At 41.4% G+C, this 25,000-nt stretch overlaps 1 protein-coding gene across 5 annotated transcripts in view; it reads left to right on the plus strand.

The window, feature by feature from the left end:
* Stard13 (StAR related lipid transfer domain containing 13) overlaps positions 1-25,000 on the plus strand; it is a 237,366-nt gene that overhangs the window by 193,100 nt on the left and 19,266 nt on the right. For all 5 annotated transcript variants that reach the window (XM_048341522.1, XM_048341521.1, XM_048341523.1 and 2 more), the window contains 3 exons: positions 12,966-14,320; positions 16,395-16,568; positions 17,681-17,840. In XM_048341522.1, the coding sequence (XP_048197479.1) occupies positions 12,966-14,320; positions 16,395-16,568; positions 17,681-17,840 (1,689 nt within the window). The remainder of the gene's footprint in view (positions 1-12,965; positions 14,321-16,394; positions 16,569-17,680; positions 17,841-25,000) is intronic.

A 25,000-nucleotide genomic window follows, 5' to 3' on the forward strand; every position in this document is an offset into this window, starting at 1 on the left:
GTTTATCAGATAATGAAGTACAGGACATGGGAATAGTGTCATAGACACTGTCTCATCCTTTACCTTTCTCTTACTTGGTGCTTCTCTCCAGTCAGAAAGAATTGGGTGCATCTTGAAAAATCATGAAAGTCTCAGCTCCTTAGAGGACTTTGCATGTACTAATCCTTTCTGTATGGACCAGACTATAGATTTCAATTTTGAAATGAAGCTAGACAGGGTGAGCAATCCAAATATCTAAAACCCATAACACTCAAAAAAATTCAACCTTTTCCACTGCCTATTAGGAGTTTGATTAAAAGTTTTGAACTTCAGACAGGCCCCGGGGGGGGGGGGGGGGGCGGGGTCACACCTATAATCTTAGCTACTCAGGAGACTGAGAGCTGAGGATTATAGTTCAAACCCAGGCCCAGCAGGAAAGTGTGTAGAATCTTCTCTTCAGTTAACAAAAAGACAGAAGTTGGGCTGTGGTTCAAGTAATAGAGTACCAGCCTTGAGCAAAAATAAGAGATAAGGAATAGAGCCCAAGATTTATTTTAGTTCAAGCCTCAGTAAACACAGAGAGAGGGTGGGGAAGGGAGAGAGAACATCTTTTGAACATTCAGAGCATTATCAATTTTCTGATTATGGATGTTCGAGCAGTTAACTCTATACAAAGATTATAAACAACATCAAAAATCAACTCCAAAATCAGTATCTCAAGTACTTGTTCCAGATATTTGGGGGAAAAGAGTGTACTTATATTCATTGAGCAGTTAGTATTTTTGAGAAGCTAGAATACCAAACATTGTGCTATTTAATCCATTCTTGTAGGGCCTTTCTGTTTTCTAGATAAGGAAAATAAGCCTGTAATTTGCCCTGGACCTTTCAACTGGTGACATAACAGTATTGCAACGGCAAAGCTCGGCTAACTGGCTCCTAAGCACACTGCTGTTCTATTTAACCTTTCTCACTGAATTGATCCTTCTGTTTATAGGAGCTTCAAAAATAAAATAGTTAACTACTTTTTTCACTTCATATTCATACTAGGTAACAAATCAAGCCTTGGTATATTGTGCAGCAGAGAAAACTTAGTGTCAAAAGAAAGTGTTCTTTGTCCTGATTTAAACATAGAAATCATTACATCCAATGGATTTTTAAGTCACTCCTGGGTAATTTAACCTTTAAAAACAACTTACTTAAATTTCTGCTCTAAAATATCACCCCCTTCAAAAACATGGCAACTGAATGTTCCTGGATTTTCCCTTAAAAACAATTTTGGGGCTTGAGCTAGGAGCCAAAGATTTCAGGTACAGAGGTTAAAGGAGTAAAACACAGTATCTAGAGACACATTAAGACATGAGCAATTCATCTGGGCCAAAGACATATTTAAAAATGTAGGAATAAACCTGGCAACAGCTATCTATCTGAATAGACCCCTTGAGAAGCATACATACTATTTGAAACATAAGGGTCAGATGTTGTTTTGATTGGAACACATGGTTCATATTAAAATGAATACAGCCATGCCTGTGTCTTCGAAGCCTGGGTCCTCAGATAGCTGGTCTTTACCATTGCCTATGCAAGATTGCTAGCTAGAGCAAAACACAAAAGAAAATGCCCCAAAATAATGACATGATTTGTTTCCCACAATGTGGAATGATTAGATTTTTTTTTAACCCTGTCACCAGCTTTTCAAAAACTCACAGGCAAGAGAGTCTGAATAACATTCGTTAGGTTCTTTGTGCATTGCCATCACAAAAGCTTTTCTGTAAATCGGTCACTTTCCTATTCTGACAGTCTTGGTGGATCTCTTGTATTGGCTGTACTGACACATAGGCTTATAGACCCCACTGACTGATAGGCCTCACAAACTCATGCACTTGGATAAAATACTGCTTTTCGCATTGTGAACTAGAGAGCCATGGCCAGTCTTTTCAAATAAAAACTCCTCTGACATGTGGTCTGCACCCACATTTGAACCTCAATAATAACCAGCTCCTGTGGCTGGCTCTAAGCAAAGATATAGAAGGCACTGTATGGATACGCCCACTTCTCTGACTTGCCCCTTACATATAGTTCTTTCTCTGACAGCAAAAAGCCCCACATATATGCAAAAACTGAATAGGGATCAAGACTGGGCTGAATGATCAAAAGTGTAAAGTGAAACTGAAACACAAGTACCTCCTGAAGCCCCAACCAACATTGGAGTTCATGTATTTAAAAATAAATAAATAAGGAATACTGTTTCTTCTACATCAATCCATTTTAAGCGCCTTGTGAAAGAGAAATAGAATCCTCTAGAAGCCCTCATCTTTGATCTGCAGAGGCTCTGGCTTTAATTCCACAGAATGTCATTCCCAAATGGATCAATTGACCAGGATCACAGTCTCTTTATTTGAGGTGGTTGAACCTAGGAAAACACTGTGTGGGCCTGCTTGGGAGCTTAGATGGCTAGCAAATGCTGACACAGAGACTCTCTCTGCTCTATTGCCCCCTCATTAACTCCACAAGTCACAAGTACACAAATTGAAGAACTCAGTTACATGCCCAGAGCTGTACAGAAAAAAATGCAGATGTAGGATTTGAACTCAGATATCCTAATAGCAGCACACTCACCTTTTAAGGACCAGAAGTATATCAGAGCCTTAGTATATTTTTAGCCCTTGACCTGAGAGTTGACAAGGTCTCATTGGATTTAGAAGAATATGCCTTCTGTTGCTGCTAATGTCCACAATTTGCTGATTGTCTTCGTGGCAGTTTTTAACTCTGAAGATTTGGGTGGGCTGGAAATAAAAACTGAAGAAGTATATATATATATGTGAAGAGAGTGAATGAATAGTAAGTATTCATTCTTCATACTGGGGCTTGAACTCAGAACCCCTTGCTTGCTTGCTGGGCAATTCTTTAGCCACTTGGGCCACATGTCCAGTCCAGGTGTGCATTTTCCTGTACATCAGGTACAACTTCTAAAGCAGGGCATACCAGAAGAAATGACAACACACACACACACACACACACACACACACACACACACACACACACACACAGGTTCAGGGATACCCTCCTTGCCTCTAGATGCACATTTTGGTGTCTCTTTGGACATGTACCTCACTGACAGGCTAAAATAGTGCAGAGAGGCATTTCTGGCTCCTGAAGTTAGGCCACTTGTGGCCTCAGGTTCCTGGGCCCTGCCCTGCTACATTCCAAGTGGCACATTCCAGCTTCCAAACAGGCTGACTCAGCTCTTGAGCTCTGGTTGACTTTAAAGAAACATCCGCCTTGCAATGTCTTTGCGACTGTGGTGGATTAGCTGCTTCTTCCAACCAAGGAGTCATTTGTGTGGCTCCCTCCGTCCTGAGTTAACATAAGACCAAATTCCAGTTTGACTTTTTTAAATTTAAATCCCTTCTTTGTGGAGTGTCTGGTTAGCATCTGTCTCTGAAGACTATATAATTTCAGTGAAGAAAGTTCTTTCTGATTCCAAAAGGGGCGGGGGGGCGGGGGAACAAACATCTTAGACCCATCGAAATTAAAAAAACGTTAAGGCATGTACCAAGCTGCCTGTTCTTTAAAAATGTTCCTCCCTTGTTGCCTACCAAATGTACACTGGCTTATGATGACACTGAATTCTCCTGATTATGACTCCCCTCAGAGAGACAACTTCTTCTGCAAGGAAAGGTCAAAAGACCCCAATCAGGTGATTAAGGAAGAATGGAGGATTAGGCCTACCCAAGTCTCTTTCCTTGCCTCTCCCTGCAGATTTACTAAGAAGGAAAGAGCAGCCTCAAAGGAAGGTTCAAGAAAGCCACAGTTCAATAAGGTGTTCTGAAGTCATGACCAAAGGTGGAAAACGACACAGAAACCCTAGCTGACGACTACCTTACAAGCAGCATGCCCTGAGCTACTATTAAGGGTCTGCTCACCAGCACCTGCCTTTTACCTACCTATGGCTCCCACCAAACGGGACTTTTCTTGGCAGCTTTTAGCAGCATAGTCCAAAAAAAAGGAAACTGACATTGTATTTCACTATTCATTTGGCAGAGGAATATTAACAGTCTTAAATTGCTGACATGTATGTGTGGATGTCCTAAAATTTAGGGTCCTCTGCATTGACAGACAGGATCTGCTGTCATGTTTTCTGCACACTGCAGGATTTGCTTCTGAAAGTATGCGCACACATTCACTTAGCCTCTGCCTGTGGGCTTCTCAACAGGGTGAGCACTACATTACAAGACAGTTCGTTGATTCTAAATGTTAGAAAAAGTCTTCGGTGTTATATTAAAAAAATCTGTAAAAGCCTAGCTAAAAGCTGATCTGACATAAAGTAGCCTATCTGATCCTCGCTCTTTGCTCCAGAGAGAGACAGAATTGCATTTCCTCTTCAACATGCACACCAGACCTCAGACCTTCTCTGTCTTCTGTGTCAGGGATTAGCAAACTGATGGTCGTGTGTGTGTGTGTGTGTGTGTGTGTGTGTGTGTGTGTGTTGGTCTTGATCTTGAACTCAAGAGCCTGGGCACTGTTCCTGGGTTTTATGCTCCAGTCTAGCTCTCTACCAGTTAGCACTTAGCTCCACTTCCAGCTTTTGGGTGGTTAACTAGAGATAAGAGTCATTTCCTGCCTGGGCTGGTTTCCAGCCTGCTGCAGTACTCAGACCTCAGCCTCCTGAGTAGCTAGGATACAGACATAAGCTGCCAGCACCCAGCTTGGTTCTACTTTTCTGAAGTTTTATTAGAACATAACATATCCATTGAGGCAATGCAGAAGTGGAATAATCGCAACAGGGACCATATTCATGAACCTAAAATGTTTACTCTGTGGTCTTTCATAGAATTTCTTGACTCCTGCTCAGTCTAACACCAAATTTCCCAGATTATCTGTAGTGAATTACCTTTTTAAAAATTTCATGTTCATGTCCAGTCTGCTACAAATACTTTTGTAAAATTCACTACAAAGGATTTCTAGAAATATGAATGTTTTTAAATCATAGAAAATGTAATCTAATGTTCGATGGACACTAAATACGTTCAAATAAATATAAGCAGAACAAGGGCTGGGAATATATAGAAAACGGCCAGAAGTGGCGCTGTGGCTCAAGTGGTAGAGTGCTAGCCTTGAGCAAAAAGAAGCCAGGAACAGTTTCTCAGGCCCTGAGTTCAAGCCCCAGGACTGGCAAAAAAAAAAAAAAAAGCAGAACAAATAGGATGAGAAAGAGATTAAATGTCAAAAGTACACATACTTTTTGTGTGTGTGTGCTGGTCTTGAGGCTGGAATTCAGGGCCTGAGTGCTCTCCCTGAGCTTTCTTAGCTCAAGGCTAGGCCTCTACCATTTGAGTCACAGCCCCATTTCTGGCGTTTTTGGTACTTAACTGGAGATAGGAGTTTCACAAACTTTCTTTTCTAGGCTGGGTTTGAACCTAGATCCTCAGATATCAGCATACTAAGTAGCTAGAATTACAGGTGTGAGCCACCAGTGCCCAGCTATATTATGAATACTATAAAAAAAAATTTACCCCTGTAATCCAGCTACTCAGGAGGCTGAGACTTGGAGGTTCTTAATTTGAAGTTAGTCTAGGCAAAAAGTCCGTAAGATTCTCTTCAATTAGTAAGCAAAAGAGTTGGGCTAGAGGTATATAACTCAAGTGGCAAAGTCCTGGGCATGAGCAAGAAAACCATGAGAGTGTGAGGTCCTGAGTTCAATACCCAGTACATGCAAAAACAAATATTAATAAAATATAATGTATGAAGAATCTTAATGATCTCATGATTTTTCATTATTCTATCATTACAACACTTCCATTGAAATAGGAGTAATCTCATTTCCTATATTGAATAACTATGCACACTCTTTGATCAAACACTGTGGCTTATATATATTTTTTGTTCGTTTTTGTTATTGTTGTTGTTGCTGTGTCTGGGGCTTGAAATCAGGGCCTGGGGGCTATCTATAAGCTTTTTTGCTGAAGGCTAGTTCTCTACCACTTGAACCACAGCTCCATTTCTGGCTTTTTGATGGTTAATTAGAAATGAGTCTCACAGACTTTCCTACCCAGGCTGGCTTTGAACCACAAGCCTACAATCTCAGCCTCCTCAGTAGCTAGGATTATTTTTAATGTGAAAATGAGTTTGTTATCTAATTTTTGCTAGCTGGCAGCAGATAGGGTCCATAAGGAATTCTAAGAACAAATGCTTCTAAAACTGAAACTGTTCCTAGTAAGCTATCATATCACAGAGTGCTTTTCTAGCATGGAAGTGTCTCAGACTTGTAATTAAGCTTCCTTTAGAATAGCAGTTACATACTACTTTGAATTACTACAACAGTCCTCATAGGGAATAATGTGTATCTAAGATCTTTTGTTTGTTTTAATACCAGCTATTATAATGAAACTAGATGAATTAAAACATTTTCAAAACTTAAGATACTCCTTCAAATAACTTTTATTTAGATGAAGCAAGTCATGCTATCCTTTCCAAATTGATCTTCCATTCTTTATCATATCCATCCCCTACAGTTATAAATATATACTTATATTTAAACTTATCTTTATATGAAAATGGATCCTAAAAGTGGTACAGTGTAGATTATGGTAAATAATCTAGGTCTCTTCAGACATGTCCACCAATCTTGACCTTGGACAGCATAGCCCTGTGGCATGGTGATCTACAGTTTTAATGCTTACTCAATGTTCTGTGCCTGGCTCACTGGGAAATTTGCTCACTGGAAGCTCCCCAGAACATGCATTGAGTTTCGCTGTGTGCTAGTCCTCATTTCTAAACTAAGTTATTCATTCTTTCAATCAGCTTTCACAATAAGCAATAGCTCTGAAATCCTTGGCTATTCTGATTACTCTTTAGAATTGTACCCCATACAAGGTTGACCTTAAAAAGAGCCTGCTGTTCCTGATTAATGTGACCAAGGACAATACAGTGGGCTCTGACCTTTAGAGTGTTCAAGTCCTACCTTCTATGGTTGGCATCTTTAGTAGACATATTACATGGTTAGCTAACATTAAGATTAATTCTGCCAGAAGTCTCAAGAACCAGCTGTTCAACTAAGTCTATTCCATTCTGCATATCCTATAGTTGATGTGTGTGTGTATTCTGGTATTGGGACTTGAACTCGGGGCCTTCTGCTCTTGCTTGGCTTTTTCACTCAAGACCGGTAGTCTACAACCTGAGCCAGGCTGATTCTAAACCATGACCCTCAGCTCCTGAGAAGCTAGGATGGCAGGTATTAACCACAAGTATCTGGCCCATAGTTGATTTTTTAAATTAAGGTCTTTATATTTTGCTATTTCAGCTTATTTTTAACAGCAAGTCTTCAACTCTGTTTTTTTTTAATCTTCATTCATTTCAACACAGGTAGAATATCCCTTATCAGCAATGCAAGGAGTATGTAATTTTATTCAATGTATTTGCATATACATAACAAGCTATCTTGGAGATGACGCCCAAGTCTAAACATGAAATTCATTTAGTTTCTTAGGTATACTTTAGACACATAAGTGACAGGTAATTTTATACAGGTTTGTTTTGGGCAGTTTTATACATGAAACCAAGTTTTGTGGTATGGAATGTTCCATGTGCTGTATAATGGCCTTCAAATGGTTTCAGAAATTAAAAAAAAAAAAAAGTTCAGATTTGAGAACAGGGATGCTTACTCTGTATTGTTGTTCCTTATAACACTTAACACTGTAACACTTTGATCACTTTAAGGTTTAGATGTCTTTGTCATATGTAACCTCACTTGGTTCTGTTGATGACCCATGATAGATGAGCATTGTTATGATTTTCATAACTGAAGTCACCCAGAGGAAGTCTAGCCTGAGATCCTTTAGCTAATCCCTTGTGCCACCTTTAAGTGTTCATTTTACTCATATTCATATTATTTGGCAGTACTGGGGTTTGATCTCAGGGCCTTATGCTCACAAGAGAGGCATTCTATCACTTGAGCCATGTACCCATGTCCTTTTTGCTTTAGTTATTTTTCAGATAAGAGTCATGTGCTTTTTGCAGGTGAGGGAGGAACTAACCTTAAACTACGGTTCTCTTACTTTTGCCTCCCACACAGCACCACTAGCTTCTTCTTGTATTTTGCCTACACTGGCCTCAAACCACAGTCTTTCTGATCTCCATCTTCTGAGCAGCTAAGGGTGCAGTTGTGAGCCACCCCACCCAGCCTCCATCTTAACATTTTACAAACAGAAGTGCTTCTTGCCTAAAATGGCCATAATCCTGAGGTGTGCCTCCACAGATCCCTCTTCCAGTCTTTTGAACACAATTATTGGTGTAGTTACTTAGCCACTTTACTAACAACATCTACATAGTGCCAGCGTATCCATACCATGTCCATAGTGTACTAAACCATGGAGAATGGAGTACAAATTAGCTTACTGTGTCTTATTCTTCACAAACACATCTGTTAGGAAATCTCCATTTTGCATTTCTAAGAAATCAAAAACTGTTGTTTCTCAACCTCAGAAATGATCAAAAAATGAAATCTGAAAATATTATAAATAGATGAGTGGATCCAAAAAGTGTGGTACCTACATACAATAGAAATTTACACAGCAGTAAGAAAGAATAATATTGCATCATTTGCAGGGAAATAGATGGACTTAGAACAAATCATGTTAAATGAGGTAAGCCAAGCTCAGAAAGACAAATGGTGCATGGCTTTTCTCATATGCAATACATCGGGGCATAACAAATTATACAGACCTCTAGGCATCCACATACAGTGAGACCAAAGGAGGATACTCTTAGGGGAAGAACAGAAAGGCACAATGCCTATGTGCATCGGATCATACAGAATAATATTTATCAAAATAGACTCCAGGAAATGAAAACAAAAGGTTTTCTTTCTTTTTGCTGTCTTTGTTTTCTTTTCTTTTTGTTCTGTTTGTTTACTTGTTTGTCTTTGGGAATGTAAAGAGAGGCACAGAAGTAGAGGGATAAATGGTGAACAAATGCAGCAATGGTATTTACTGGACACTGTGCTAAAAACAAATTATACAACTTGTGTATGAGGATGAGAGGGAAAATCTGAGGAAAGAATGAAGGAAGGGGTGACATTGTCCAGAAAGAAATGTCCTCTCTTGACTTCTGTAACTGTAACCCCTCCATACATCACCTTTATAATAATAAAAAATTAATTTTAAAATATCATAAATAATTAATACTCTTCCACAAATACGATAAGTCTGTCCTATACCTGCTATTTTGTTCATTCATAAAAACTGCTTAGACTCTAGTATAATGGGTTCTCCTATTGGTGTGTTCTCAAGTGAATGTGATAGGTCAAGAACAGGGGTCTTTTTATTTTTAATAAAACAGACTAGACTAGATTACAAGCTGAGTATCCCTTATTCAAAATGCTTGGGGCCATAAGTGACTCAGAACATTGTTTTGGAGAATAGAATATTCTGATATTCATAATGAGATATCTTGGGTATGAGACCCAAGTATAGACATGCAATTTATATACACCTATATACAGGGCCGGAGGCAGTTTTGTACAATATTTTTGTTGTGGCTACAGTTTGACTGCAACCCATCATGTGAGGTCAGGTGTGAAATTTTCCACTTGTGACATCATGATAACAAGCAAGAAGTTTCAGATTTTGGAGCATTTCACACACACACACACACACACACACACACACACATACAAATCAGACAATAAATAAAGATAATTATTATAGCATAATTTTTTATTCATGTACTCTGCATATACACTCTAGATTATGATGGAAACTTTATCTTTCATTGTGTGTTACTACCAGAGCTTAGAAAGATCCTGCACTAATATCAGGAAACAGACAGAGCTATTTCTTGAGGATGTTCAGTTATCATTGTAGGCCTGAAAGGAAAATGGTTATTTGTTTTCTTGTTTTTACATTTAGTTTTGGGGCTTGTTTGCTTTGGTTTCAACAACTAGATAATGCAGGATTTCTCTGTACTGTCCTCTCTTCCTAGGAGTTTATCTTCTCCCTGCCCCATGCCTTTGTAGAATTGTAAATATCTTGTTCACTAAAGCTAGGGTAATAAGCTCTTAGTGCCCATCAGACAGAACTTGCATTTTGCCTCCAGTCCACAGAGCCTAGCTTAGTTTACTTAATCTAAACAAAGGTATCCTTGTCCCAACTGCTGTGTAGTTTGCTAGCATCAGTGACTACATTTCAGAGCAGAGTTGGAGCCAATGTTAAATATTATCATTTCTATTTTTAAACATCTATGTTTTCTTTAAAAGTAGTGACTCCTTCTTTTGCCTTCTCTAAATTTGTTTGCTGAAAGGGCTTTTTCAGAATGCTTCCTTAATGCTTACTTCTCACGAGCTTCCTGAAATGTAATATGAAATCCAACAAGCTCAGCCTTTGAGCTATCATGTGCCTTGTATGGAAATGGACCTCAGATGTTGGTTTTTATGATAACCATCACAAAAAAAAGAGGAAGTAGAAAGTATCCCAGCAAAAGTCTATTTTGAGTTATCACCCCGGCCTTACCTTTTTTTTCCATGTACACAATTAAAAATTGTTCATTTTTTTCATCAAATGGCTAAATAACTTTAATTTTTAAAGCCAAAGATATCAAAGTTGTGGAATTCCTGTTAGGACCTTGACTTCAGACTTTCTTCTCCCTCATATGTGAATGTTCAAATCTAGTCCATCCCAGATAGAACCTAGACTTGGAAGGAATAAACAAAGCTTAGAAGATTTTAATAATTATAAACTGCAGGTAAGGTTATGTTTCAGTGAGAACATAATGTATTACAGAGTAGAGAAGTGAAGCTAGATGTTAAATATATTAAAAAAAATTAAGACAATGGAACGAATCTTGAAGAGAACCCAATTGGGGACTACTAAATACATTGTCTTATGTAATCCCCTGAGGAAACTTACAAGGCCAAGCCTCTATTTGAGGTAGGGTTTCCATTTATCCTTTATGCTTGGAGTGACCTCAACTTCTAATATTCCTACTTGTGCTTCCCCAGTAGCTAGACATGAAAGGTGCTCACCACTGAGCCCAGCCATTGATTAAAATGGCTGACCTTGAATCGCAATCGTCTATCTCGGCCTCCCAAAAGAAGTAGGATAAAGGCTTGTGCCATTGTGCCCAGACAGAAGGGCTGATTTCTTTCTTTCCTTTCTTTTCTTTGGGCCTTGAATTTAGTGCTGAGTGCTGTCCCTTAGCTCTTTCACTGAAGACTGATCCATAACCACAGGAACCATAGCTCCACTTTGAGTTTTGTTTTGTTGTTGTTGTTGTTGCCAGTCCTGAGGCTTGAACTTAGGGCCTGGACACTGTCCCTGAGCTTCTTTTGATCAAGGCTAGTGCTGTATCACTTGAGCCACAGCACTACTTCTGGCTTTTTCTGTATATGTGGTACTGAGGAATTGAATCCAAGGCTTCATGCATGCTAGGCAAGCACTCTACCACTAAGCCACATTCCCACCCACACTGCGAGCTTTTTGCTAGTTAATTGGAGATAAGAGTCTCACAGACTTTTCTGCTTGGGTTGGCTTTGAACCTCAATCCTCAAATATCAGCCTCTGGAGTAGGTGGAATTACAAGTATAAGACACCTGCACCCAGCTAGCAGAGCCTATTTCTAATCACATTTAAGATGGAAACTTGGTTTAGAGAAGGTAAATAACTTGTACATAGTTACATAGGTTCTTAACTGGTAACACTAAAACTCAGAACCACATGTTAAAACCAGATGCCAAAGTAAGATAAGTTTAATTAACAACAGCAACAAAAACAAAAAGTATGTGCTCAGTATTGAAGATGATGTAAATAATGAAGAAAATGCAGAAACACTGGCCCTAATCTTGCTGCTCCTCCCATAGCACATGGGAATGGAAGCCCTCAAACTGAGCTGAGACATCCTATGATCAGATTTGGATTGCACTGTGGGAAGCTGGTTAGACAAGAACATGCTGGAGACCAGGATTCCAGCCAGGTTTTTTACTGTAATAGATCCAGAGAGAGATGGCTAGGAACAAGATAGACTAAGGGAACAAGAATGAAGATATAAACAAGTGAACAGATTTGAAAAACATTTCCACGTTAGGTATTGGGGGCAGGCATAGCGAGGGGGAGGCAGTAACAGATGTTTCCATTCATTTTGGGGGTAGGGGTAAATTATGTGTTCTAGGTCAAGCTCTGTGCTGGGCCTAAGGGATATCCAAAGATAAACAAAGACATGTCTGGCCTCTGGGAATGCAGAAACTCCTCTCTCAGAAGCTACAAATTCAGACCCAAACCAGACAGGTGTGGGCAAGGTGTGAGACACTGAACGCAGGACCTTGCAGAGTCCTGGGAAAGGCGCACAGCAACTGGGAGGCACCTGTGCAGACAAAGCCGTTGAGATTCAGCCTGAAGCCAGTTGAGCGAGCACAGTGGCTGGGTTGGACTTTGTTTGCATGGGATCTCTAGGCTGACCCTCAAATTTTTACTGCGGTAGAAATTGCTGTTAGCTTACACCGGGAATAGACGATAAGAATCGAGTTTGGGAGACAATGGTAAGGACTGTTTGTTTTGAGAGCTACTGACATTCATGTCCAGAGTAGGGAAGCTGAAAGTGGTGGTCCTGGAAAACTCAGGGAAGTGGTCTTGGAATCGCAGTGAATGTCATTGGTGGCAGGGTTGTTTCTCAGAGAAGAGGACTGCTGGTGTTTTAGATTTGTTTTAGACTGTCTAGTCAGATCCTAAGGGCACCCACTTTGTAATCGGTCAGGGAAAACTACGTATTTAAGGAAGAAGGAAGGATTTTTAAATACCATGAAAATGTAAAGTAAGAAAACTAGGCAAGTTGAGAAGAAGTCACTTTGCACCCATGGAGACAAGGACACACAGGACAGTGATATGGTAGAGGGACCAAGCAGGGATGCCCTGGAAAACCCTGTGTCATCTGGGAATGGAGGTGAGCACATCTGGCCGCCACACCCACCATTCCTGAGCATCCTTCTTCATGTCTTGCAGGGTGACGATTCCGATGAAGAAGATCTTTGTATCAGCAACAAATGGACTTTCCAAAGGACCAGCCGCAGGTGGTCTCGTGTGGACGACCTGCACACACTTTTCCCAGGGGGCGACAGGAATGGGTCCCCAGGAGGCCCTATGATGAGAAACACGACCAGCAGTGAGAGCGTCCTCACAGACCTGAGCGAGCCCGAGGTCTGCTCCCTCCACAGTGAAAGCAGTGGGGGCAGCCAGTCCAGCCAGTACTGTGCCGACAGCCCCGTCATGCTGGAGGCCACTCTGGTCGGGAGCAGCTTCCCACAGTCCCCTCGAGAGATTCTCCATCACCCTTTTCACCTCAAGAATGAGAAACCCACCAGGGCCAGGGCGAAATCATTTCTGAAACGCATGGAAACTCTCCGAGCCAAGGGAGCACAGGGAAGACCCAAGGCCCCGGGGAGGACTGGGGTCCTGGTGATCAGCGGGCCGGTGCTACAGCAGGAGCCAGAGTCCTCCAAGGCCATCATGCAGGGCCTCCACATAGCCAACGGCGATCTGCACAACTCCCCCCCGGCCGCCTGCAGAAAAGGGCTGCTGTACTCTGGCAAATCAAGCGGTGAGAGCAGCCCATCGGAGCACAGCAGTGGGCTGAGCACCCCGAACCTGAAGGAGAGGAAATGTCACCATGAGACCAACAAGCGTGGGGGCATGTACCTGGAGGACGTGGATGTGCTGGCAGGGACAGCAGAGCTTCGAGATGCTGGAGACCAAAACCACACGCACAGCTTTCACTCTCAAGAGAACTTGGTGGTACATATTCCCAAGGATCACAAACCCGGAACCTTCCCCAAGGCACTCTCGATCGAAAGCCTTTCACCCACTGACAACAGCAATGGAGTGAATTGGAGGACAGGGAGCATCTCCCTAGGAAGGCAGCAAGACCCCTGTACGAGGGAGCCCAGGCTCATGACATCCTGCCACAGAGCCAGCCGGGTCAGTATCTATGACAACGTCCCTGGCTCCCATCTGTACGCTAGCACAGGCGATCTGTTGGACTTGGAGAAAGATGACTTCCTCCCACAATTGGACGACATTCTGCAGCATGTCAATGGGCTCCAAGAGGTGGTTGATGACTGGTCAAAAAATGTCTTGCCTGAACTACAAACTCATGATGCACTGGTCAGGCAACCTGCTTTGTCCTCTTTCCCATCTCCCAATCAGCTTACCTTGGACTTTGAAGGCAACTCTGTCTCAGAAGGACGGACAACACCCAGTGACATAGAAAGAGATGGAACATCCCTGAATGACTCTGAGGCCCCTGGGGTCAGAGAAAGGAGGGATTCTGGTGTAGGAGCCTCTCTAACCAGGCCAAATAGGTAGGTACCATAATTTGTTGAGTTTATGTTTTCTTTAATTCTTTGACAGTCTTAGAGTCACAGAGTGCTTAGTCAACACCTGATGCAGTGCTAAGGTGTCAAATGTGATTAGGAATTATTTGAGTACAAGAAGGTCTTTCGTTCCGTTATGGTAATTGAATCCATGTCAGTATGCATTCATTTCCTTGATTGTTTACCTTTTCTTTCAAACTCAATTTTATTCAAAATATTTGTCTCTTCCTATGTGCAAAGCTCTGTGCCAGGCAGTATAATGAGCGTCTCAGATAACTGAGACCCAATTCCTGTGCATATGCTCTGCCCAAGACCTGGCACTTCCTTTAACTAAACTGTCTCTACCTCCGATTGTATAAACTTCTTTTTAGCCTCCATGAAATGAAGAGATATAAATCAAAGGAAAAACAATAACTACTGAGATATTAAGATTAGCCAGGCACCAGTGTTCCACACCTGTAATCCTAGCTATTCAGGAGGCTAACATCTAAGGATTGTGGGTCAAAGCCAGCCTGGGCAGGAAAGGCCATGAGACTCTTATCTGTGATAAATCAGCTTTGAGCCAAAGAAGCTCTGGAACAGCATCCATGCCCTTAGTTCAGGCCTCTGGACTAGCACACGTGTGTGTGCACACACACACGACACTAAAATTAAAATTAATATTATCTCAATTACTATTTCTGGGATTTAAGGCATATATTTCATAAATTGTGCTGGCATAAGCAGATTACACCACTGTAAAAGCTGGTTTGCAAAAACTATATTTCAGAAACATCCTAGAAAAAATGGCTCTGAGAGGGTTTAACTGGTCAGAGTCAGTCCTGTGAGATGTGCTACTGGGGTTCTGTTGAGGCACTGATGTGCCTTAAGGATCACTGGGCTGACATCATCTGTACCTGTCACCTTCAGACTTCATTTCAACATGAGCAAGAGTTAGAAACTGGCACTGGTAGTTCACGCCTGTAATCCTAGGTAATCATGAGGCTGAGGTCTGAGGATCATGGCTACAAAGCAAGCCTAGCAGATAAATATGAGAACTTCTTATCTCCAATTAATTGGCAAAAACCCAAGTCTAAGGTGTGACTCAAGTGGTAGAGCACCAGCCTTGACCTAAAATGCCAAGCAAGAATGCAAGGCTCTGAGTTCAAGTCCTGAGTTCAAGTCCAGAAACGAAAAGCAAGATTTGGAGTAGGGAAGCAGGGAAGACAGAAAGAAATGACCTTGGGGCTCAGATGTCTGAGAACTTTACCTGTATGGCTGTCTACCCCTCCTTTTCTCTCTTTCTCTTTCTCTTTTTCTTTCTCTTCTTTTTCTTTCTCTTTCTCTTTCTCTCTCTCCCTCTCTCCCTCACTCCCTTCCCCCTCTCTTTATCTCTCTCTATCTCTCTCCCTTTCTCTCTTCTCCTTGCCCCACCTCTATATCTATATTTTTCTCTTTTCTGTATCACTGTTTTCTTCTTTTTTCTTTGTCTCTCTCCTTCCTTCCCTCTATGTGTATGTGTATATTGTTTTTCTTACTGACTTCTCCTTTTCTCCTCCTCTTCTCCCTTTTCTTCCTCCTCCTCCTCCTCCTTCTCCTCCTCCTCCTCCTCCTTCTCCTCCTCCTCCTCCTCCTCCTCCTCCTCCTCCTCCTCCTCCTCCTCCTCCTCCTCCTCCTCCTCCTCTTCTTCTTCTTCTTCCTCTCTCTCTCTCACACACCACACACACACATATCATCATCATCATCATCATCATCATCATCATCATCATCATCATCATCTTTATCATATCAGCTGCTCTCAACACTAAGGGAACAGATTTAGAAGTGAACAAATAAAATCCATTGTATCACTTGTTTCAGCCTTACAGTAAAGAAATAATAACTTCTCTGGATTTATTAACTTGGAAAAATCATTTCTCATATTCCCTTTGCACATTTGTGTCAGGCATTCCATTTGCTTTGTGATTTTCTTGGCTCATTTCCTGAGCTTTCTTTCTCACTATCTCTGCACGAGGGACATCTTGTGCTACCCAGTAATAAGTCCACGGAGTGACTGTCGCCTCTGCCCATCTCTCTGCCCAAGGCGACTGCGATGGAACAGTTTTCAGCTCTCCCACCAGCCGCAGCCATCCCCAGCATCGCCCCACATCAGCAGCCAGACAGCCGGCCAGCTGAACCTCCTCCAGCGCTTCTCACTGCTTCGCCTCACAGCCATCATGGAGAAGTACTCCCTGTCCAACAAACACGGCTGGACCTGGTACGTAGCACAGTCGTGGAGCTGTGCATTAAGTGTGCAGCTACAGCAGCCTCAGAATTTACCCTTTGGGGAATGCACTCTTGCCTGCAGTGCCCTCTCTGAAAGGCACACGCATAGTTCTGCTAGCTTTCTGTCCTCTGAGCAGCCCAGCTCTGCCTGACGCAGCCCATGAGAAACTCTGCTGTCTGTGTAGCTATCAGTTGGTTTCTGGGGAGGGCAGTCAGGCTCCCAGAAAGCAAAAAGTGACAAGTAAAGGGTGATTAATTGTGAACAGAGGAATTAAAAATAAACTTGCCATAAAATAATTCTGGCAGTCTGTAGAGAAACATCTGTCACTTGTACCTCCTGGCCCCATGAAGAACTCACTGGGTAGAGTATTGATTTATTTGAAGAAGAGTGAATTTTTCAGATACATGTCTGTTTTTATTTCCCTGGTAAAATAATAATGGGAATATGCCATAAACCTTAGTAAATAAAGAACTGACAAAAGTATACGTTGGAACTTGTATATGGACCTATTGTAGGTGTAGATTTGAAAAAGGAAGGAAATGTGCCCCATGATTGTCCTATGCTGTACATTTTATATATGGAGAATCAATGGTGCTTTTTATAAAAACAGTTTACAAGGTCCTAAATTGCCAAGTCAAATCAATATATGCTTGCCTATTAAAATACCCTTCATAAAATAGAGCTGGCTCTAGAAAACTAAGGACATGGCCACAATTTGTGGTTTATCTTTCCTCCTCTCTTTTTCTCTTCCAATCCCAGCCAGATTTCTTCTGCCTCTTATAAGTTTTACCTGTCATGTCTTTTCTTCAAGTGTTTGTCACTTGAGAGATGTGTCAGTCACAACATAACTGGAAAATTGTCCCCCTGTCCCGAAAGCACAGGTAAAACTTTAATCTGCATTCATGAATCATGCTATCTAATAGACATAACACATAGGTGAGGGCCACACGTAGCATTACCGCGGGGTGATTAATGTGCAGACAATGTTGAATGCTGCCTGTGCCTGTGGGGGTGTTCAAACAGGATGGCAGCCTCCCTCCCACTTGGTTCCATCACCTCTCCTCACAGAATGCTTTGCATGACCTGGTTTCTGTGAATTGTAGGTCCGTCCCAAAGTTCATGAAGAGGATGAAAGTTCCTGACTACAAAGACAAGGCTGTCTTTGGTGTTCCTCTTATCATTCACGTCCAGAGGACAGGACAGCCCCTGCCTCAGAGCATTCAGCAGGCCCTGAGATATCTCCGCAGCAACTGCCTCGATCAGGTAGGGCTGGAAATTGCAAACCAGGGCTTGGCTTGGTAGGATGCCAGACTGAGCTGGAACTATCTTTTTTTTTTTTTCTTTTTTTTTTATTGTCAAACTGATATACAGAGTGGTTACAGTTTCATACTAGGCATTGGATACATTTCTTGCACTGTTTGTTACCTCCTCCCTCATTCCCCCCTCTCCCTCCCCCTTTCCCTTTCCCCCCATGAGTTCAGTAGATTTACACTAAACAGTTTTGCAAGTATTGCTTTTGTAGTCGTTTGTCTTTTTTACCCTGTGTCTCTCGATTTTGGTATTCCCTTTAAGTTTCCTAGTTCTAATACCTATATACACGGTTTCCAATGTACTCAGATAAGATACAGAGGTAGTGCAGGTACAACCACAGAAAGGGGATACAAGAGGATCATCAACAATAGAAGCTACGGTTTCACATCGCATGTTGAAAGTAATTACAACAATGATATAACAGTCGTTTCTATAACATGGAGTTCATTTCACTTAGCATCATCTTTTGTGTTCATAAGGGTATAGCTATTGGGCACTTGTAATCCTCTGCTGTGACTAGCCTAAACCTGTTGTATCAGGCAAAGCCATGTCTTAGTGAACGGCACTGTGATCTCTGTGTGTCTAAATGTAAGGTGCCCAGGAGTTACATGCTTCTGAAGCTCTTTGAGCCTGTTTTGTTGCTACCTACTTGAGTGAAGAGGGAAAATTAATGTGAATAGTTTCTACCTGTAATGTCTAATTTATATTCTCTGAGAAGTCAGGCTGGGAATATGGACTAGTGGCAACAGTGCTTGCCTCGTATACATGAAGCCTTGGGTTCGATTCCCCAGCACCACATATATATATAGAAAATGGCCAGAAGTGGCACTGTGGCTCAAGTGGCAAAGTGCTAGCCTTGAGCAAAAAGAAGCCAGGGACAGTGCTAAGGCCCTGAGTCCAAGGCCCAGGACTGGCAACAACAACAACAAAAAAAAACCCCAAGAAACTGAGAAGTCATGTGCTACATTTTCTTTCTGTCTTTCCTTTATGTGATTGGTTAGTTGGTTGGTTGGTTTGTGTGTATATGAATGTGTTGTGTGTGTGTGTGTGTGTGTGTGTGTGTGTGTGTGTATGTGTAGCACAGCACTTGAACTAGAACTTGAACTAAGGGTCTCATGCTCTTGTTTGGCTTTTTCACGTAAGGCTCATACTTTACTACTTGAGCCAGGCTTCCATGTCTGTCTTTTTACTGATTAATTGTAGATAAGAATCTCATGGACTTTCCTGCCCTGGATAGCTTTGAACTTTAGTCCTCAGATCTCAACCTCCTGAGTAGCCAGGATTACAGGCGTGAGCCACCAGAATCTGGCCTACATTTTCTTTCTACTTAGTATAAGGCTAACATTGACTTCACAGCATTGTTTCAGCTCTGTTGCTTTTGCAAAACATTACATTTGATTTTTATGTCTCTTTTTGAAATTATTTTTTAAGCAGAACCATGACTAGAAAAACTTAAACCAAAGACAGATTTATTTACATTTTTAATGTGTAAATAAAATATGAAATGTGTAACATCAAATAAATCAAACATCCCTCATCTGAGAAGACTGATTAAAAGTTTACCCTAAACAGAATTTCCAGGAATTACTTTCTGCTCCTGGTATTGTTTGAGGACCACCATCATGTTGGGCTGTGATTTAGTCTACAGTGACATTTTCCTATAATTTACAAAACACAGTTAATATCCCTCCAAACTAATACTCATTCATTTCTTAGGCATCCTGTACAGAGTAAAATCATATTCTTGATTTACAACTTGCAGTCGTGAGTGGTAGTGAGAATATATTCAGACATGTATTCTGAGACGGTCTTTGTTCTCACACTGTAATGATGTGTGGAAGATTTGTACAAACCTCCAACTATTTGCACTTCTTATTGGATTCTTTTAAATTGAGTTTTGTGCCATGGGCACAGTGAAAAGGAGTAAGCTAAGCTACATGAACTCAAAAATCTTGGCTATGAAGGCATAAAGAAGACAGCCAAACTGAGACCACACTTGGAATCGAGATGATCTCTGGAGAAATCAAATACAAGTTTTCAGTGGAGCAAAATACCAGCTATATTGTTATTTGACATCATCTTCGATGTAACTGAATCTGTGTTCTCCTTGAACTTTCTTATGTAAAGAAAATATCAAGACACATTTCTGTATATTTGAGTGTTATATGAAGAGCAGAGTGATCACTATTGTTTGTTGTTGCAATGATGGTTGTTTGGGCTTTCTTTGAGAATTATTTGATTGTCTATTCCTCTCTTTTTTTATACTTTCTGTCATTCCTTTATTTTTATTTGATTTGATTTCATTTTGGTAGTACTAGGGTATGAACTTAGGACTTCATGCTTGCTAGGTAGGTGCTCTAATGCTTCAGCCATGCATCCAGTTGCTTTCATATTCCTCAGTTGTACAACATTGATTGATGTGATAACATACCAGAACAATAAGCCATAGAATCTGGTTACTTACATAAAATTGGTGTTTGGTTTGGTTTTGTACTGGTACTAGGGCTTGAACTCAAGGTCTGGGTGCTATCCCTTAGTTTTTTCACTGAAGGCTGGTACTCTACTACTTAAGCCACAGCTTCATTTCTGGTTTTTTGCTACTAAATTGGATAGTAGAGTCTCACAGACTTTCCTGCCTGGGCTGGCTTCAAACCATGATCCTCAGATCTCTACCTTCTTAGTATCTAGGACTACTGCTTAACCCATCAGTGCTCAGTTTCTTCACATAACTGTATTGTAGAGGTTCTACCAAGAATACTCATTAGTCAAAGTAAATATCCTAGGATGTTTTACTGAGAAAAAATTCACAGATAGATACTCCAGTGAGTATTTGGGAATACCCACTCTGATCTTATTGCTACTGCTAAAAGTATTACAACCATACCCTTTCATGTTGGATTTTATAGCCCCAATTATATTTTATTGGTTTGTTGGTAGAGATCACAGATTGTGTTTTGTTGGGGTAGCCTTTTATTGAGACATGTGTTTTTCTAGGCTTCTCAACTTTTCTTAACATATACACCGGCCTCACCTCCTTCATGGCTCTCTGTAGAAGTTTTGGCTCAGTCAGTCTACAAGCACAGATTACATTTGTATCAAAAGCATGGCCAGTTAATGCTTTGTAGCCAAACCTCACTCAAGAGAACAGTGTTTGTTCAGGAATGCCCAAAGGAAATGTAGTCCATCTATGCCATCAGTTCAGTAATAATAACCTTTCTTGACTGCCTGGCACAGGTCAGATAACCATTCTGTGTGTTCTACTTTCATTGCTTATTCACACTCACGTTTACCCTGGGCTGTGTTAATAATACCCAGTCTCAAAGCTGGAGCCAACATTGCTTGTAAATGTCTGACTGTAGAGTCCAAGTTTACATCGACTGCCTGCTACTGCACTGTTAGAATTGCTTTTTCCCCAGTGGACTTTGGGGTGATTACTGACTGGCTCCAGAGCTGAGGGACAGGTTAGGAATTGGGCCCATACAATTCATTGATGAATTCACTTGAGATTTCTTAATGATGTTGGATATTATGTGAGTTGTGACTTTTTCTATGACAATGGGAGGGGAAAAAATTTTCTGCTCTGGCTCCAGCATTTGAAAACACTATTTCTTTTGGACAACTACTCTATGCTTTATATTACAGATAACAGGTTCATTCATCTGGGTGTGTTTTCCTCTTTGTATTGGCTACTGGAAAGCTTAGAGCCAAATGTGTATTCTGCCTGTAGTAAATACATGTATTCTTATGGCACAAATTCTCTGTCATCCTCATTGTAGCTACTGTTGTTACTTTTATTTTCCTTTTACTGTAATATTCTTATCTGTTATCTTTAATTGAATGTTTTTGTATTTCAAAAGTCACTGTTACCTTAAATTCTTTCTCAAACAAGATTGGGTATAAAGAAATGAGTTATGTGATACCACCATTCTGTTCCTCACTACAGAGTGGTGTAGAAACCATCCCATCCTTTGTAGATTCTGAATTTATACCACTGTCATTTCCATAAGTAAGTCCATAAGGTGCCAGTGGCTCATGTCTATAATCCTAGCTACTCAGGAGGCTGAGATCTGAGGGTCGCAGTTCAAAGCCAGCACAGGCAGGAAAGTCTGTGGGGATTCTGATCTCCAATTAACTAACAAAAACCAGAAGAGGAGGTATTGCTCAAGTGGTAGAACTCCAACCTTGAGAGAAAAAAAATGAAAGTATGAGGCTCTGAGTTCAAACTCCAGTACCAACACACACACACACACACACACACACACACACACACACACACACACACCAAGCCAAATCTGTATTAAGAGCTGAAAATCATATGAATAACGAAGAAAATGAGCCCTCAGTCCTCCTCAATCCCTGCTCACTGGTGTATTCCCAGTATCCATCTCAAGTCCTTACCAATCTTTGAAATCTGAGATTCCTATGTTGAAAAGCTACAGGAGCAAAGTTCTCTAGGAAGAAGCTTCCATTCAAGGGTATAAATACAGATTCTAAATGTAACAAAACTGCGTATGGCCGCACTTTTCTTGCATCAGTCACAGGAAACACCTGCAGCATGGCAAAGGGACTTTCGCTGTACCCTGTTGCGTTCCTGCCTGCACCCTGGCAGCACTTCCCAAACCTTGCCTATCACGTACTGGAGACCATGGCCAGAGGCCACCCCTCTGGTTCCTCTGGGAAAGGGAAGAGCTAATAAGAAAGAAACAAGGGAAAACTAGGGAGAGGAGAAAAAAGAATCCAGGCAACTTGGGCACAGATGAAGACAGTCCTAGAGAATTAAGCTAATGAGCCAGAAAAGAGTGAGGAGAATGGAGAATGAGAAGCAAGAAAATGAGGAGATGAGTGTTCTATCTTTGCTTCACAGCATCCCATTGGAATTGAAAAGATTTGCCATCCCATCCCAAGTGTTTAAAAAAAAAAAAAACAAAAACAGACCTTCTCCAACACCTTCCTCTAAACCTCTACCCTGGACAGGACGCAAGACTTGGGGAGATTCTGGCCTTGATCTCCAAAAGCTTTCTGCAGTGAGCCAGTTGGGCCCCTTCCCTTTTTCCGGCATGCTAAGCATTCAGAAGCAATCAGCAACAGACAGTTGAATCCAGCCCACAGAGCCCTGAAACACTGCCAGCTTTTCACCTCCCACACTCCCCAGTGCAGAGCCATTCCTATATGATGAAGCTCAGTGCATCTATCCATTTGCATCCTTGCAGATGGCTGTAGCTGAAATGAGGAAGTTTCAGCCTTCAATTAGGAACCATTTGTATTCAGACATAGCAATGTGGGAGAGGAGCCTTGCTTTGTTGTCTGTGCTTTTATTTCTGCCCTAAATCAACTGCAACCAGAAGCTTAGGTTAGACCCAGCTCCTGATGAATGTGAAGCCACTGTGGTAAGTGGCTAAACCTATATTGCTCCAAAATCAGAGCCCACTGTGCGCTCTGCTTATGAATCGCTTTCTGAATAAAGCCAACCTTTCTTCATTAGCTGAGCACATTTCTAGAGAAGAGGAAATGGAAGTCCTGATAAACATCATTAAGCCCAGAAAGGATTAGCATAAACAGGATGCCAAGAAGGAGATTTAATATTATTTAGATGAAATTTGAATTCTAATGCAGCACTCATGCCCAACTGCTCCTTCTAATGGAGCAAGTCGTTTTAAAAGCCTAATTGTGCTGGGAAGACATTCCATTCTCAATGTGAGAGTCCTCACCCGCCTGCTCATCACTTTGCCTACAGCCTACTTCAGATAAAATGACTCATGTCCTGGGGCTGTCTGGTTAAATTATACCTTGAGCCCATTGCCAGGGTTTTAGGTAAAAAGTGATGGGGAGAGAGAGGAGAATGAAACTAAGGCCAAGGGACACTCAGCACTACTTGTATCCTGAGAGTATTGAATGGATTTTGTATTCTTGGCCACCACTGTTACCCTTTTAGAGAGTTATGAATTAGCTTGGCTTGGAAGACAAGCGAGGGCAGGACATTCTTTGTCATTTGTATCAGATATTACTGAGAACTTCAGAACAGTGCAGCCAAATGTTTAAACAAATGTGGGGGATCCTGTGTGGCAGCCTAAGCCACCCAAACACTAGTGACAGACACAGTGGCAAATCAAAGTCTTGTCACCTTTCATTGGGTCTTGCGCATCATGATGCTGAAGGACCCAGGGTCCAGTCTGATCAGCCATGCTGCTGCTGCTAGGTTTCTTCAAGTCTCCATATTGTGACTTAAAAAAACATCTTTAGTCAAAATTCAGATTTTATTTTGGCATTGAAATTTTTTTGAAGGCGAAATAATGATTGGCAATCCGTCATGTGTGAAGACGGTGAGAGATGCTTACCTGCACACCATTAGAAAGACTTGCTTACGGTGTGCAGGTGCCATCTACTGTAGTTCACAGAGGCCTCACCCCAAGCGGCTCAAGCATTAGAAACTCAATCCCCAAGGCAGTGGAGCTGTAGCTCAAAGTGGTAGAGCACTGCCTTGAGCAAAAGGGCTCAGGGACCACACCCAGGCCCTGAATTCAAGCCCTAAAACTAGCACACACACAAAAAAGTAACTAAATCCCTAATCAAAACAGGAACAGAGTCAGAAAATAGGCTCGATCCAGACTTACTTATTCATCAGCTCATCCATATACTTAGACTTACTCTCTGATTCCTTCTTTAACCACTACATCTGTAATCTGGTCTGGTTGGAGGTCACTCTTCTTTTATTAGGTTTAAGAAAGAAATTTCCTTCTGGGCTTTCCACAAAACTTTACAGAACACACAGATATTTCCCATATCCCCTCCACCCCATGGAAGATGAGAGCAGGGCAGAAAGGTTATGGTCAGAAATGTGGAGTAGAAAAAATAAATTCCTGACAACCCCTTTGGACATCCTGTGAGCTCCAAGTCAGAAGGAGCGGCTCAGGGCCTGCAGCTGGCTAGCTCCAGACATGGCAAAAATAATTGAAATACAAATAATTTCTGACACAGGGAAGAATTTGGGAAAGTAAACAACACAAAGAAAGCATTGTTGGGATGTAGGTGCACACAACCATCAAAACAGCTTCAGATATAGAGATGGCAAGATATATTACATCAAGAGCCTTTGCCTATAGACACAGAGTAAT

This window comes from Perognathus longimembris, chromosome 3 (genome assembly GCF_023159225.1).
Source record: "Perognathus longimembris pacificus isolate PPM17 chromosome 3, ASM2315922v1, whole genome shotgun sequence".
In the NCBI taxonomy this organism is placed as follows: Eukaryota; Metazoa; Chordata; class Mammalia; order Rodentia; family Heteromyidae; genus Perognathus; species Perognathus longimembris.